The sequence below is a fragment of the Chrysochloris asiatica genome, unplaced genomic scaffold (genome assembly GCF_000296735.1).
Source record: "Chrysochloris asiatica unplaced genomic scaffold, ChrAsi1.0 scaffold00008, whole genome shotgun sequence".
NCBI classification, from domain to species: Eukaryota; Metazoa; Chordata; class Mammalia; order Afrosoricida; family Chrysochloridae; genus Chrysochloris; species Chrysochloris asiatica.
Window position 1 is genome coordinate 26,778,339 of NW_006408526.1, and position 17,068 is coordinate 26,795,406.

General features: G+C 44.0%; 1 protein-coding gene across 7 annotated transcripts in view; it reads right to left on the reverse strand.

The window, feature by feature from the left end:
- The window catches only part of CADM1 (cell adhesion molecule 1), a 470,209-nt gene extending 454,548 nt beyond the window's left edge, over nucleotides 1-15,661 (reverse strand). For 2 of the 7 annotated variants that reach the window (XM_006833841.1, XM_006833840.1), the window contains exon 1: nucleotides 15,400-15,535. In XM_006833841.1, the coding sequence (XP_006833904.1) occupies nucleotides 15,400-15,532 (133 nt within the window). In that variant the 5' untranslated portion in view covers nucleotides 15,533-15,535. Of the gene's footprint in view, nucleotides 1-15,399 lie in introns of all 7 variants that reach the window. The other 5 variants (XM_006833845.1, XM_006833844.1, XM_006833846.1 and 2 more) reach the window with 4 other exon arrangements.
- Nucleotides 15,662-17,068: the final 1,407 nt, after the last annotated feature.

Here is a 17,068-nt window from a genome sequence, read left to right on the forward strand (position 1 = left end):
ATGTCACACTATTTTTTTAAATCGGTGAGTCCATATGATTTTTAAAAATAAATAAAAATGAGGAAAGTTCCTTTTTTTTTTTTTACAAGAATACCTCTACTCAATGTTGCGGAATAGCAACATTAGAAATATCACAATTTTGTAAGCACTGGTACACATTTAATTCAGACAAAGGTTATCAATGCTGCTAAACCATTTGGAGAAACATTAGAGAAAAGATATTCATTCTCAAAATATTGCAGATTATTTGTTATAAAGGCATAAAAATGGAGAAATCTGTAAATAACAAATCAACAAATTGATTAAATTTATATCCTTTACCAAGGGATCACACTTACCATTCCCCATAATAGGGCAAACTATGATATTATGAACATACTGATATCTCCTCCTGATATGATGCTACACAAGGGTGGCAGTATCAGCTATGCAGCGCTCTTGTCACAATGTTCAATTTGAATCAAACCATGAGGAAGCAATTTGTAGAAGTGTGAGGCATTCTATAAAACACGTCTAGACTCCTCAAAAATGTCAATGACAAGAAAAATTCTCAAAAAGAAAGAAAGGTGGAGGGCGGGGAAATGATTCTAGATTAAGGGAAACTAGAGATACGAAAACCAAATTGAATATGCTTTCTGATGGGTTCTAGATCAGGGAGAACAAGAAACAGGCATAAAGAATAATGAGACGACTTGGGAAATTTGAATAAGAAATCGATATTAGATAACATTATTGGTTCCATGTTAAGTTTCTTGAAATGTGATGAAGGGACTGAGACTGCACAGGAAAATGTCTTTCTTCTTAGGTGATGCATGCTGAAGTATTCAAGAATAAAACGTCATGATGTCTGTTTTCATCTTGCCTTCAAATAGTTGTGGGGAAGGGGAAGAGCATAGTATGTATGTACATCACTTGAGATACAGCAAATGACATAATGTTAAGTTGATCCTTATAAGGGGTACACAAGTGTTCACTATACTCTTCTCCCAACTTTTCTTTGCTTCTAGAATTTTGCAAAGTAAAATTTCAGGAAAAATAGATTGTAACCAACATATCTCACATGGTATTTGGCATAAAAGCAGTTTGTTGTTGTTGAGTACCTTCGAGGCGATTCTGACTCATAGAGACCCTGTATAGGCTTTCCATGAAGCAATTGCTAGATTTGAACTGCTGACCTTGTGGTTGGCAGGCCAGTGCTGATCCTACAGCGCCATGGCTGCAGTCCATAAAAGTAGATAGAATAGTCAATTTTAAGTAACTTTGAAAAGCTTATTTTTCTAATGATTGCCTTTTGGGTTATGTGGTGTAGTGAATGATTTAATATGTCTCTTCTACCTATTTTGCTAGGGTCCACCATCAACACTAACGGAAGCAGCAGCCAAGAAATCAAACAATGTACTACCTTAAATAAATCTGCAGCACAAGACCTCTTTAAAGTATTCAAGAGCAAAGATATCAGCTTGAGGACTAAGTGAGCCTAACCCAAACCATGGTAATTTCAATGGTGAAATTTCATCTCTTATACTTCAGACATAATATCAAGAGGAGTCCTCCCTCCCTGGAAAAGAACATCATGCTAAGTAAAGTGAAGGGTCAGCAAAAAACAAGGAAGACCTCCAATGAGATGGGTTGGCACAGTGGCAGCAGCAGTGGGCTCAAACCTAACAATTGTGAAGGTGGCCCAGGACCAGGCAGTGTCTCTTTCTGTTGTTCATCAGAGGTTGTTATGAGTCAGAGCCGACTCGACAGTACCAGGCAACAAACAACAACCCATATTCTCTGTAACTCCCACCAAACAGTATTTTTTTCCTGATGAGTCTAGGGAGAAGATGATGATAGAATTATGTGATTCAGTTAATAAATGACTGTTAACAGGGTTCATTGTGACGATAAAAACTCCAAACTCTAATGTGTATAAAATGAGCCATCTCAGAAGCAGGTATGGCGAATCTTACGACCATCAAAGAACCAGGAGTGAAGCGGATCCTTTGGACTTGCACTTCCCTATACATTGAGCAAACTCAATCCAAAGGCAAAAAGCTGTATCATCAGAGGCCTGTCCAGAAAAGCAGCAGCAGCAGCAGCAAAACCAAGAGCCAGAGCATGACAAAGCAATGGGCTTCCCAGGCCTCAGAGCAAATAAAGCTGAGTAACTTTGGGCAGGAGACTCACTTGTAGAGTGGGATGGCTCTTGGCATTTAATTGAGGGAGCTAGGTTTGCTGACCCACAGTGCTACAGCCAAATGCTTTCAGGCTGAGTGAGGCTTATGGTAGAGTGGAGGGTCCTTTGGGCATTTACCAGCAGCCCCAATAGAACTTTGTAACATTGGCCAAGCAGGCCAGAGGCCAGAGGCCAGGTCAAGGGCCAAAGACAGGCCTGTCTTCAGGCATGGCTGAGAAGAGGCTTCCTGATGGTAAGAACTGTGCAGGGTTACAATGCACTTTTTCAGATCCTGCATTATAACCTGGCAACTTCCTTAATAAACCCCAGAACTGTGAGTATGATGTCAGAGTTCTGTGTGGCAGTTACAGTGAATTACCCAACGCAGTTGAGTGAAGAGTACGGTGGGAAGAATGGCTGGTGCTATTTTGGGGGGGCAGGTTAGCTACAGAAATGTCATGTCTTTATTATAGCTGTTATTGTTAAGTGTAGTTGAGTTGGATCCGACTCATAGCGACCCTGTATAGGGTTTCCAAGGAGCAGCTGGTGACCTTGAACCACTGACCTTGCAGTTCAAACAGATCTAGTGCATTAACCCACAGTACCACACCAGGACTCCTTCACCTTACAGACATGCTGAATTAATCCTTTAAGCATAATTTTTTTGTTGTTCGTTTGTTTTTGTATTCCTAAATACTTAAGGATTTTACAAACATGATTATTATTAGTAATAGCCAGAGATATAACATGGCTACTACTGATGTGCACGGTAGGGTAAGCAATGGACTGCTAACCACATGGGCTGTGGTTCAAACCTACCAGTTGCTCCTCGAAAACCTATACAGGATTGCTAAGAGTTGGAACTGACTTGAAAGCACACAACTACAAGAGTAGGTGGTAGCAGTTGTGTGCCGTGGAATAGGTTCTGACTCATTCCAAGGCCAAAAATCTTTACCAGAGCAGAAAGCCTCCTCTTTCATCGTGGTAGATTCGCACTGTTGACCTTGCTGTTAACAGCCCAACTTGTAACCCTCTATACAAACAGGGGAGAGTCTTGGTGTGTTGCTGTGCGTTAATGCACTGAACTGCAAAGTCGGTTTGACCCACAAAGTCAGCGGTTCAAGCTCACCAGCCACTCCTCGGAAGCCCTATATAGGGTCGCTATGAGTCGGAATTGACTTAACAGCACTTAACAACAACAACAACAATACTACCAGGGATCCTCTATCAGCAGGTCGTGGCTATTTTACATACAAGGAAGCTTCAAAAAGTTTGTGGAAAACTAGAATGAAAAGATAGGGGAATTTTTCCATGAACCTTTTGAACCTCCTCGTATATGTACATAATACTTCCTTCTCAAGGGTGTTCGAATCTGTGATCTCATTTTCTGTTGGCACCATGTAAGGCAGGTTATATTTTGCTATTTTTAACTCCCGAGAAAAGCACTAGGTTTTACTGGTGTGAAGGAGTTCTGGTAGGTAGTTTTTATGAATTGGACTGCTAACCTCAAGGTCAGCAGTTCAAAACTACCAGCTGTTCCACAGGAGAAAGATGAGGCTTTATGCTCCCATTAAGATTTACAGCCTTGGAAACCCTGTACAGGGTTGCTAAGAGTTGGAACTGACTCCACAGCACATAACAACAACAATCTAAACTGGATGTTCTTCTTGCCAACCTGATCTAGAGATGAAGAGATCTGCTTCAGTAAAGGGAAATGAGCATCAGTGAACATTCAGGAGACTACTCACAAAACTAAAGGAAAGGGGGTTGAGGCCTCTTCACAAGGATATGTGCTCACCAGATACCCACAAGGAAAAATGAAGTTCAGTGTCATTTAAACTAATCTCAACTTGAACCTTTTAAGAGATAAAGCTATTTGAGTGGTAATTTAGTACTAAATTAACTTGGTTTTTATCCTCCCTATCTTTGAAGTTTTCATTGTTTAAGTAAGGGTTTCTGCAAGAGAAATAAAGCAGTGTTCTTTTTCTCTTCAGAATAATCAAGCTTGTAACTGTCTGGGTGGCCTGGCTTATCACAGACATTTTCAGCCAAGAGCCAAACACATACTGCATTTTGATGCACAACCTTTTCCCCCAAGACTGTCCAAAAATACTCTAAGATAATCGAGTTTTTATATCACTGTATTATCATGATGCATAACCTACCACTAACAAGAACTGAACTCTGCAGGGGAAGGCTGCCAGACAAAGAAAAAAAAATGAGGGAAAAATTGCAGTAGATACTACTACCAGATAAAGGCTTTGAAAAAGTCTTTAAGACAACAAGTTGAGTAAAAACAAAGCACCCTCTATGTTATCAACCACAGTATAGCCAGATTCTTAGACCTGTCCATGTGAGCAGTGACTCCAACTGAAAAATGTATAACACATTCTAAGAAAGGGCTGGGTTTTGAGTCCTTCCAGTTCCCTAGGTAAACGCTTCTTAGGAACTGGATGAACTAAACACTACTCTAATGTGGTCATCACTTGGATCATTCTTGAGAGATGCTGACCTGGTATTTACACCCAGTCAGCAGATCCAGACTAGACCCTTTTGACTTTGACCCTTATTAAGACTTCCTATCTTCTAAAGGAGTCCTGGTTTGGCACTGTGAGATAAAGCACTAGACTGCAAGGTAGTTCAAACTCACCAGCCACTCTTTGGAAACCCTATACAGGGTCACTATAAGTTGGAAAGAACTCAATAGCATGTAACAACAACAACCTCGTAAAGGAGTTACAGTGTGGTGCTGTCGGATAAGCACTCCACCATAAGGTCGGTTTGAACCACACGGTAGGTAGTTCAAACTCACCAGCCACTCCTTGGAAACCCTATTTGTTGTTGTTATGTGCCGTGGAGTCAGTTCCAACTCATAGTGACCCTGTACAGGGTTTCTGAAGCTGTAAATCTTTACGGGAGCAGAAAGCCTCATCTTTCTCCTGTGGAACAGCTGGTAGTTTTGAACTGCTGACCTTGAGGTTCGCAGCCCGATTCATAACCACTACGCTACCAGAGCTCCTTTATACAGGGTCGCTGTGAGTCGGAACCAACTCATTGGCACTTAAGCAACAACAACCTTCTAAAGAATTCCATATTTTTGTATTCCAGTATGACTTTGTCAGCTTGTCAATTACAAGATTTCCAAGTCCTGGTATGGCTCTAGAGGATAAACACTGGACCGTAAAAGGTCAATTTGAATCAAAGGGTGGTAGATCAAACCCACCAGTTGCTCCTAGGAAAGCCTATACAGGGTCACTGTAAGTCAGAATGGACTCAATGGCACTTAACAACAACAATCTTCTTAAGGGCTTATATTTTTATGACTTAAAGTCTGACTTTGTAGGGTTACCAATTAAGTCAATTACACTATTTTCACGCAGCAATAAATTCCACTAAACAAACATCAGTCATTGTTGCTATGTGCTGTGGAGTTGGTTTCAACTCATAGCAACCCTGTAACTGTAAGGAATGAATGGTAGGTTTGAACCACCAATCTTTCGGTTAGCAGTCCAGTGTTCATACTATAGTGTCACACCAGGGCTCCAACCACTGAATAGGTACAACACATTTCCAGCACTTTAAAGTTTTAAATATTTCACGAAAATGATGGCCATAATATCTATATATCTTTGGCTTAGTGTAAAGAAAGGTACTCATGTATACACCTGTAAAGCAGAGAAAGAAACATCTTTGTCAGGGCATACTTTAAGGTAAGTACTTGTCAGTTACATTGGAAGATGAAAAGGAAAGGTCCTTATTCTCAAGGCATGCAAGGAGAATCAGGAATCCTCCACCTATAAACCAAGACAGACAGTTAAGGGAAAAACAGATAAGAGAGCAATTTTATGCAATGGCAGCCAGCTGAAGGCTGATCGGTAGAACCACTTTCTTCCTCAGGTTCACTGGAGAATCATCAGTCTTCCAGTCCCATCAGGATTGGGCTGAAAAGTAATAAGAAATGAGGGCAATTAGAGAGGAAATGAGAGCAACTGACGAAGGAACAACCTAGAGACAAAACAGTGTGGAATCTGATTTAGATTCTAGAAGGTTTCAGAAAGGGAGGCATCACCATCATGTCAAGAAAAGAATTAAAACTGTGGTCGGTAACTCAAGTTCTGACTAGCAGAAGCTGGGGTGGGGAAATTAGCTACACTTCTGCCAATAAAACACAATCTGGAGAGGCTGTCCAGGGTTGCAGAGAACGTTGTGGATAAATAACCAACCCCACTTTATTTCAGTCCAAGAGTGAGAGCTAAGAAGGAAAAAAAGACTCCAAAATTTGGGACCTCAGAGACCAATGTGATGGTGTTGTCATTCACAATAATGGAGACTTGAGAAAAGAGGATACCTGTGGTATGTTGTTGACATGTGAACATTTAAATGAATCCTAGCCAAGCGGAACTATAACACAGAAATGGAAGATATGGGGCTCCTGAGCCCTGTGTTTTTAGTGGAAAGTGTCAGAGCAGACAGACCCCTACTTCCCAACCTCCTTGGGATTGTATACTTATAGGCAGGTCCCAGATTACAAACAAGTCCCATTCCGAAATCTGTCTTTATATCAAATTTACACATAAATCTGAAGTTACGAACAGTTCATATCTAATGTATTCTTGTTGTTAAGTTCCATCGAGTCAGTTCCAACCCATAACAACCCTGTGTAGGGTTTCCAGGAGAGGCTGAGGAGTTTGAATCACAGACCTTGTTAGCAGTCCAAGAGCTTATCCTACAATGCCACCAGGGCTCCTTTCGGTATATTTACACATTAATAATAATAATAATAATGTGTTGATGTTACAGGGCAATTATTTTTATTTATTATGACCCTTCTAGATATATTTCACCATTCTGTTATGTATTGTTAATTCTAACCTCTATGCCTGAGATTGGAATCCTGGTGAGGCACTATAAAATAAGCACTGGACTGCTAACCACAAAGTTGATGGTTCAAACTCACCAGCCACTCCTTAGAAACACTATGCTGTTATTATTAAGTGTCATTGTTGTTAAGGGGCTGGTGAGTTTGAACCGCCAACCTTGTGGCTCAACCTGCCCTTAAGGTGCAGTGCTTTATCCCACCATGTCACACCAGGACTCCTGGAAACTATACATTGTTTGAATGAGTCGCTATGACTCAGAACCAACTCAATGACACTTAACAATAATAAGGAATAAGGCAGAGTTCTAGTGTAGTATTGTAGGATTACACACTGAACTGCTAACCACAAGGATGGTGGTTCAAAGCCGCTCCTTAGAACCCCTATACAGGGCAGCTTAGTTGGAATTGAATCAAGTGCACTACCAACAACAAAGAATTAAGGTGGAATTAAAGAGTAAGGATTAGAGTCTTGGTGAGGATTGAAGCCCTGGTGTGGCGCTGCGAGTAAATGCGCCAGAATGCAAAGCCGTTTGAACTGCCCAGTCGGTGGTTCAAGCTCACGAGCTGCTCTTCGGAAACCCTACACAGGGGTTGGAACCGACTCGAAGGCACTTAACAACAACCACAAAGAATCTCAAGGTCAGCAGTTCTAAACTACCAGCAGTTCCGCGGTCCCGCAAAGAGTTACAGCCTCGGAAACCGTATGCAGGGTCGCTATGCGTCGGAACCGACTCCAACGCACACCACCACCTTACTAAAGGGTGTGATTCAAGTCACCACCCTCCTTAGTTTCTCTTCGGGGCATGGTCTGACTCAAAAATAATAGAAATGCTCTGGCAAAGTTCTCGCTTGCTCTAGATCCTGCATCGTGGTATTTGAGAGCCTATCGCCTGACCTGACTCACCAGCTCCTACAGTCTGGCGCATCAACGGGTGAGGAGAATCCTCCAGACTGACCTTTGAACTACGGATTTGGGATTTGCCAGTCTACACAAATGTCCAGCCATTCCCTTGACAGTGCTTAGGTCTGGGAGACGTTGCAGAACGCTGGGATGTGAGGGAAGAGAGGAGTGGTGATTGGTAATAGAAACATAATGGAAAAGCTGGACATGCTGGATGCCTTTAACCTCCCCCTAATGGGGACCAGCCTCATGGTGAGCCTTCTAAAAGAGATTATATATACAAGTGTGCGAAGGAAAGTAGTGTCCGTGCGTTATTACAAAACCACTAAACCACTGTATGTACCTTGAATTTCTAACACAATTGTTTTTTCAGAGGATGGTTCTTAACGACTGCTTATACTGTAAATCGGGATTTCATAACCCAGGGGCTGCCTGTATTCCAGGCATTTTTAAATGTCCATGTCACTGGAATGTCAACTTCAAACACTGAGTAGCATTTAAATATATATCATAGCACTTTCATTTCAAGCCTATTTAACATTTCTGAAATATCTAGATCAAAATGTTGGGTCAAATGACTATATTCCAGTGAAACATCTACTAAAAGGGAAAAATTTTCCCATCCCACATCTCCCATATTCAAGACACCTGTCACTCATCATAGGTTTTCTTCGAGCTTGCTTTCGCTCAACCTTCCCTCCAAGTTTCTCCTTTGTCTCTAAATATCTCCATCTCCCTTTTTCCTAGCCCTAGTTCAAGGCCAACTGCACCGAAGCTTTTGAGAAATAGCACTGGAAGATCTTCAAAGAGACACTGGCCAGTAACCACAACTGCAGCTGGTGGCTAGAGGAGGCAATTTAAACCTCTGAAAAAGAAACTGTGGCTTCTGAAAGTTCAACAAGGAGGTACCACTTGTAATTACAAACATTCCAGTGGGTTCCTCCTTCATTGATAGTTTCCAAACAAAGGCTTTTTATTAGGTTTTGGTGGTGCTCCCCATGAATGTAGGCATTCCTTTGTGCTTTTCTAGTGAGAAGGCCAGCTCAGAAGAGGGGTGCAGGAGAAGAGGGTGTGGGAGGCTGGTATTCTACCTGGCCGGGGAGCTCACAACGCTGAGAACCATCTCAGGTGTAATTACTTATTTGGCTGGAAACCAAATGCTTCTGATTTATTGTCCACGTCAAATAATAGCTTTTGGGAGAAAGCTTCTTAAACACACACACATTCCAAGCAACAACAGAAAAAAAAAAAAAAAACCCTCACATTTCACGAATTTTGGGAAATGGAGTCAGCCAACTGGTTTTCAAAGAAATCAAAAGAGTTCAGAGATTAACACTGAAGCATTCCAGTATTTCTTAATGAAAATAAAAATGTATATTTTAAACCAATGAAGCAAGTACTTAAAAGAGAAAAGAAGTAACATTTTCTCTCCCTACCAAAGTACATGCCCACCCCACAGAAATCAGGAGTCCCACATACTTACAGCTTGTTGGGGGTATTTCTCACTTCAAGAAGGCATTTTATAATCACTTCAATTACAGAATACAGGCTGGAATTAGTACTTGCCCGTTAGAAATGGGAAGAGAGAGTTTTCTTTTAAGCAATATGTTCACAAAAGGCAAAGACATTTATGCCATGAAAGCATTTAAAGATAAATATACCAATGAAGTATCTCACAGCCATCACACTAAAATAAACCCTTAGCAACAGCAGTCCTCTGATGGAGGTATTCATTATGGGAACAACTGGAAATGGCCAATGTACACCACAGTACAGGGGCTCACTGTAATTACAGCATATTTACACAACCATATTTACACAACAATAAAACTCATCTTATCTGAGCCAAACAAAACCTTGCTCAAAATAAACCAAACCACACTAAAAGGTCTCCCCAGTGCATGCAGCAATCCAACTCTGACTTCCCTAGTTTCCTTCTTTGTTTTTACCCACTGCAACTCTATCTTCCTCAGCCAAGGAAGGAAGGACAAAAACTCCTAGGTACTTCCAGTTGAGAATAGGTACATTCAAACAAGGATACTGTGGCTGGGGGCTGAGGAGTAGCTGCATCTTATATACATTCAAAGTCATTAACAATGAAATCATAATGTCTAGAATTTGTTGAATCTTTGGGTAGGGGGAGAGCTCATGAAGACAGACCGACCATGACTTGCTCATTTACTAAACTGGGGGATTTGCACACAAGGGTTTATTATAGGATTCTTTCTATTTTGCATATATTTGAACTATTTGAACATTTCCACAATAATATGGGGAAAAGAAGAGGTAACCAATGTAAAAAAAAAAATCACCTTGTAAAAATCAATTAAAGAGACAGAAAATTATTCTCCACTTTGCTTCATGGGAAAAAAACAAAAACAAGTGCTTGGCTAGAAAATCAAGATTGTTCTTGTTCTTGATATAAGAACTTTTCTTTTTTTCCCTCAGTTACATGGAATCAGTTGTGCTATGAATAATAATCCTTGGAAAAACAGATAAAAATCTTAGAAATCTAAACCTGGAGTTTTCTGAAGCATAGTTTTCACATCTATTACAGCCACACAAACATCTAATCTAGAGCTGTCTCCTATGCAGGTACTTTAGACGACACTAGTGTTGGGGCTGCCAAATGAAGTCCAGAGGTTTCTGAACCATTTGTCAACACCACAGGGGCAACCGTACCAACAATAACTGGTTCTTCTTTCCCATACATTACTCCTCGGATCCACGGATGGATTACCTAGAGCCACAATTTATCTTGCTTCCTTCAGAATGTAAAATATTCCTAGCCATGATATCATCTACTAATGATCCACAGTCCCTGGCTGGGGCATCCCTACAGGGTGGACGAACAGACTTACTGGCTGGACATCAAGGGATCTGCTCCCCCATCCAAGATCTGCAGTTAACTTAGCTCAGTTCAATTGTATGCAAACTCCTTCCCTCTCTGAGCTTTGGCTGCCTCACTTCAAAATCATGGGATTTCACCAAGTGGTTCCTGTCTTTTCAAAAATTCCCTGATTATACGAATCTCTAATCCTTCAGAAGGTAATGTTAAATTGTATTGCTAAAACATTACATATGCTATTAAATACTTTTATGTGAATGTGAATATGAATTTTGTGAACATGAGGCTTGAGTAATTTGCATATACACACACACATTTGTATGAGTCACACACACATATACACAAATTCGTATCGTTAGGTGCTTATATGGACTAATTGCTTCTAAGTCAAAGCAGCAAATTTTCAATTCTGCAACAGATGTCGCTGTGTGATTTCTCCTTTTCATGATTTTCAGTTAAAAATGCCCAGCGTAATGGTCATTTTTAACTGAAAATTTGGATTCTTTGGGTTTATTTCTTACATGTCTTCTTGGAATGTTGGAAATATTCAATCTAAATCATAGCATCCTTTGATTAGGTTGGCCAAATTTAACAAATTTTCCCTCATAAAAATGTGCCTTTGTTTTCAACAATACACACATACAAACACAAAACCATTTCTAAAATACAAATTCTAAGTGGCCGATGGGGCATTACAATGTCACACACAGAAACCCGAATAGAATGAGGCAGTTTCTATTCAGAGCAATGTTATCAATTTTTTAAGGGTTGAAAATCATTTAACAATAAGGTCAAGGAATAATAAATATTCACTTATGTACAAAGCTGAAATGAATCAGGTGTTGGCAAAAGTCACTAAACACCAACAGCACCATTAATAAGATTTAAAATTATTTTAGATTTTAATTTTCACCCCATTTTTTAAAAAAAGAAAATAGGAAGGCTAATATTATAATTGCAAGACACCTTACCAATCTGACATTCACTATCAATCACTTCTTGACACATGTCATAGAAAAGTGACATCTCTTTCTCCCTTCAACTAATACATCCTCCAACGACCATCAATCTCAACAGGTAGCTAGCACTTTCTGCTGTTGAAATACGGGGATAGGAGGAGAAAGGATTTCAAAATCTCCCCTTTTAGACCCAGGACCTATTACCTTCAGGAATTTAAGAGGGAGGAGAGATGAGTCAGGGACCAAGTCAGAGAAGAATAGGAACTCAGGAAGTAAGCGAAAGTATCCTGCCTGTTAGCTTCTTCCCTGTCTCACTCCCCTTTACCAGGAGGGCCATTGGGGAAAACTAGATAAAGCATGTACAACATCCATATGAATAAAGCTCTTTGTTCTAGAGAACTGCCTGCTCTTTTATTCCCCCCTTTTTCCGTATTTGTTCATTTCAAAAGATTGCTCAATGGGTTTCTTGTTCCTCCAAAATGTCCCAGGCAAATAATGCAAGCTTGTCTCGTCACACAAGTCACTAAATGAAGCCTTGTGCGTCTCCAATGACACACTGTAAATATAAAGTGGCATTAATGAGGGATATTTTATCAAAGCTATCACAGACAAGTGCAAGTCCCTCCTGCGGCTATTCAATTTGATGCAGGGAACAGCAACAATAGCCAGGGCGGTACTTTTGGAAAGTCCCTATCCCTGGTAAGCAAGCCCCAACAGGCCAAGACAAGCACAACTCAGCCCTGGGCTTCGCGTGGAAACCACCAAACCTCTCACCCATCAGCCATTCTCTCAAACCCTGAAAAAGGTAAGAGAGGGGGGAGTGATTCACCACTGGTTCATCTGGATTAAAAATAATACCATGCATGCACCTAAAACATAATAGGAGTGATTTATGCTGTGGAGTGAGCCTCGGCAAACCCGTTTAGAGCTGCATATCATTAACATCCATTTCATCCAAACACCATGGGAGAAGGGACAGGGAGAGGACTTTCTCCGGGGATGGAAGGATTCAGGTACAGGGGAAAACAGGACCAGAGCCCACAGCACTGTGGCCTTAGTCTGCTTTCCCAGAAAGGATGCAAATGAAACACGCCTAATGAAGTTAGAAGGCAGCACCAACAGATTTCTCTAACCTTCAGAGAGTGAACTGGAGGCTGCTGAGAAAGCTCAGTATACTAAAGAGGGCTGTGGAAGAAAAACCCGGGGTGCCCACCTGAAATTTATCCCCAGAGTTCAGGACCTGGGACTGAGCCAAAGACCCCCTCTCTCAAGCTCAGCGCCCTGACATTATGCACTAAATATATATATTAAAGAAATGCATCTCACCCCCCCAATACAAATCAAACCAAATTACTTTCTAATTTGAACAGTCTGATAACCAGCGAACAAACAGGGATGTACACAAGAGCAAGAAGCTGCTTCCATGGTAACTGGCAACGGAATTTTCATGTAGCTTTGACAAGCACGGTTGAGTTCCAGACCGCTCCTTTCTAAGTCAGCATATATCCCTCGCTAAGAAGGCAACTTCTTACCGCGAGATAGTTACAAATATAGTACGGCTGCTACTACCGGGTGCCATCAATGAGCAGGTTTGACTGGGAAGCATAATCTGATCCTAGTCTGCTGCCAAGTGGCATTGCACGGCTCCCATTTTTAGTCGAAAGACATTATCTCCGACCAGCGCTTCCCCCCACCCCCTTTTTTTGCAGCCAATACAAGTCTATTGTTGCTTCTATTATGCGCCAGTTACCGAGCCTTTTACTCTCGCTCACGTTTAACTGGCACTGGCGCTTTTTACAATGCAGTAGCCCAAGGGATCTCTTTCAGAAACATTTTATTGAACCCAACCAGTCACAGACATCACCCGAAATGAAGTTGTAACCACACCGGCATTGGCTGAAACCAATTATCTCGTAACTCATAAATTAAGAATTCACAGAGGAAAAATACATAAACAACATCCTGAGACAGGCAGTGGCATAGGAGAAAAATCCTCAGCGTTGGAATTGAAGCTGCTGACAGATTCCGATCCCTATACAGACCCAATAGGTTTCCCAAACGAGTTCCTTTTGCAAGCCTGTTCCGGGGTAAATAACCAACCCAGAATTCCCCTAAACCCAAAGCTAGCACCCCCATACATCCCCATTTCCTACAGCGTGTCTCCTGCAGTGTTTACATAACTGTGTGTCCTCTAGCGTGTAAACAAAAGACACAGCCCAAGCAGAAAGGCGCCCCCGGAGCTGCACGGTGGCCCCAGCGCAGCGCCCGCCCCGGCCGGGGGCTCCGCAGGTGGGGGCTGAGCTTTCGGTCTCCTCCGCCACTTGTTGCTCCCGGGTCCTGCAGCTCCCGAGCTGCAAGGAGGGGCTTTGCAGGCGCAGAGCCCTGCTGCATCCCCTCCAGCACCTCCCCCCCGCCCCCTGCAGCTCCGTGCCACTCCGTCCCGGCTCCCCGCCCCGAGCCCGCAGCAGGCGGCTGGGGCGCAGGGACGCCGAGCGGCTGCAGAGCGAGGCGAGGTGGCGGGAAGGAAAGGCAGGGTGCAGCACTGCCGGCCTCTCCGTTGGGAAAGAGCTCCGACTCCCTTTTGTTAGCAAAAGCAAACACTGCCCTCTTCTTTCTCAACCGCGCCAACGCGCCCGGCACACGGGCAGCCACACATCGTGCTCCTGCCGAGTGTTCAGCGTCTTCAGGGAACGCGCCGGGCGTGCAGAGCCGCCCCTGGGCAAATTCCCAAGACAGCTCCCCCACACAGGGGGCGCCCGGAGGCCCGCAGGGTTCCCGCCAGACCGCAGAGGCCGCGGACGCTCCCTCCATCACCCTCGATCTGCCCAAAAGGACGGGAAGCCTGGAAATCTGGTGTCCCCACTCCCGGCGGAGGACATTGTGGGGCAAACGGGCTGCAGGCTCACCGCTTCTTCCCGCATAGGCGGCGACAGCAGCTGTCCCCCCACCCCCCCGCGGGGCCGGGCCGGGAGAACTTTCCCTGCCTGGAGCCGGGCCAAGGAGACCCGCAACCAAGGGGAGGGGGCGGAGAGGTTGAGATCCCGGGCTGGAGAAAACACGAGAGGCGTGCAGTTTGGGAGAGAGAGGAGGAAGACAGCGCGCGGGCAGCGGAGGAAAGATCAGACAAGTCTAGGGATGTCCTGTGGACCGGTAAGGAAGCACGGTAGGCGGCTGGTAGTCAGCCGTGGGGAAGCTTCGGGGGACAGAGAACTGGGGGGCTCGATGAGAGGTGGGGACGAATGGGCAGCCCTAGGAGATGAGAGAATCAGCAAGTTACAGGGACAACAGCGAGTTTAGGAAGGTCCGTAAGGCTTGGGAGGGTGCCTTAGATACATCCTTCTCCCCACCTTCTCTAGCCCCTCGACCCCCCATTATCATCCTACTCCGCGCCCCGCGCCAAGTCGGAGAGAAAAGGTGTGGGTGCAGCCATCCCTAAGGGGTCTAATTCATATCCAGCTGGGCAAGAGAGAAGAGAATCACGGATTCCCTCAGTCTCTTCCATCTCACCCGTGAGTTTCCTCTCCACACTCCCTCCGATTCAGATTTAGGAAGTGGGGGAAGGTTGTCATGGAAACGTTCCCCCTCCATAGCTACGGCTACTGGGGTGCCTTAAGAGGTTTAGGGGGCCAACCCGCCGGTGCCCACACCTACCTGTGGGGATCAGTGCCGCGGCAGAGAGAAGCAACAGCAGAAGCCTGAGCCGGAGCCCGGGAGGCGCCACCACCGCCGCCACCGCCGCTGCCGCCGCACACTGGGATCCGCTCGGCAGCACAGCACTCGCCATGTCGGGCACCTGCCTCAGACTGGCGGCCGTGGCTTCCTCCAGAGCCCGAGCGGACAACTAATGAGATGCTAATTACATGCACTGGAGGCGGAGTCCGAACAGACCAATCACAGTATCTCGAGCCCAACCCCGCTTTCGGAGGACTCGCCCCCTCCCCCAACCCGCCCCCTGGCGCTGGCGTTCGGCGGCGCGCCCGCGCCACCTAGGGGCGGGGTTAAGGGGCGGGGCGTATGCAAATATGTTTATGTTAAAATTCGTTTTCGCTTCCTCCGGATCAAGGAAAAAGTGTTCCCTAGGGCGCCTGGTGTGTGGAGGCTCGGGCTCCAGGGGGCGGGTCTAACTTCCTGTACACCTTTATTAGGAATGTTTATAGCAATCGCTGTATCAGACCGAGGGTTGGAGACTCCTTAGGAGACTCTTCTGCCCCGTACAGCAAGTGCATCTGGCCTAGAAGCCAGACACTGCAAATTTCCGTCACTCACCTTGCACAGAAGGAATAGATCTTTGGGAAACGGGCTGTTCGGCAGTGGAGAGTAAGAATGCAGGTCCCCGGATTGACAAAACAATCTGGGAGAGGTGCATGCGTGCTTTGCACGTCCGGCGGCGCGGGAGAGCCAGCTCAACAACCTAGCGGTAGACTTAGGCATAGTTAGGAGAAAGGAACCGTGGAGTCCGTGCTGGGTGGGCATTTTGAGTCGGTGTCTTAGAGGTAGATAATCAGTAAAGGTCGATAAAGGAGGGTCAGCTCCGGTTCCCCCTTCTCGAGATATAATATATCTTTAATATGTATTTAAGATTACACACAACAAAACAAAAATCTACTCGGTCCAGTATGCAGGGTGAAGGGCAAAGGGGTGTGAAGACGGGGTCTGTCATGTTCCTTCTTTCATGTTCAACCCCACAGCCCCCTCCTCTACGCCCCAAGCCCTTCCCTTTTTCGGCGGTGGCTGGGGACCAACAGGTGCTTTGAGCAATCCGTGTGTCCGGAAAAGGCTCATCCAGCTGAAGCGACTAGCTTCTCCGGACTCGCTGTCCCTCCCGAAATTGCCTTTGCTTTCTTTTCAACCAGGCAGCTGGCTCTCTTGTTTGTTTGCTTTTTAATTACTTATTTTCTTCCCTCTAGAAGATCGTGTGCGCTCTGACCCTCTGTTGCTCAAGCATCAAATTGAAGGACGAGCCATATTAAGTGTAAAGGTTTATAATAATTTAAGTATTCATAGAATGCAGAACAATAAGATGTAGGAAATACAATTTGCATAATAAATATCAATATCACAACAGCTAAAACAAACTATGACAAATTATCTGTGGCTAAATGACCGAGAGATCACTGAATGTAAATTGCTAAACCTGAGCTATAGTCCAGAGGAGCTACACCAAATGACTTACCTAGCCCTTCTGTCCTCATCTTGCTAGAAAAATCATAAATAAATAAATAATACATATAAAAAAGAAAGTCAAGATCTGCCAAGCCACCAAATGAGTTACACTTTAAAACAGCCTACTATTATCCATTATGCATAAACTAATTCTGAG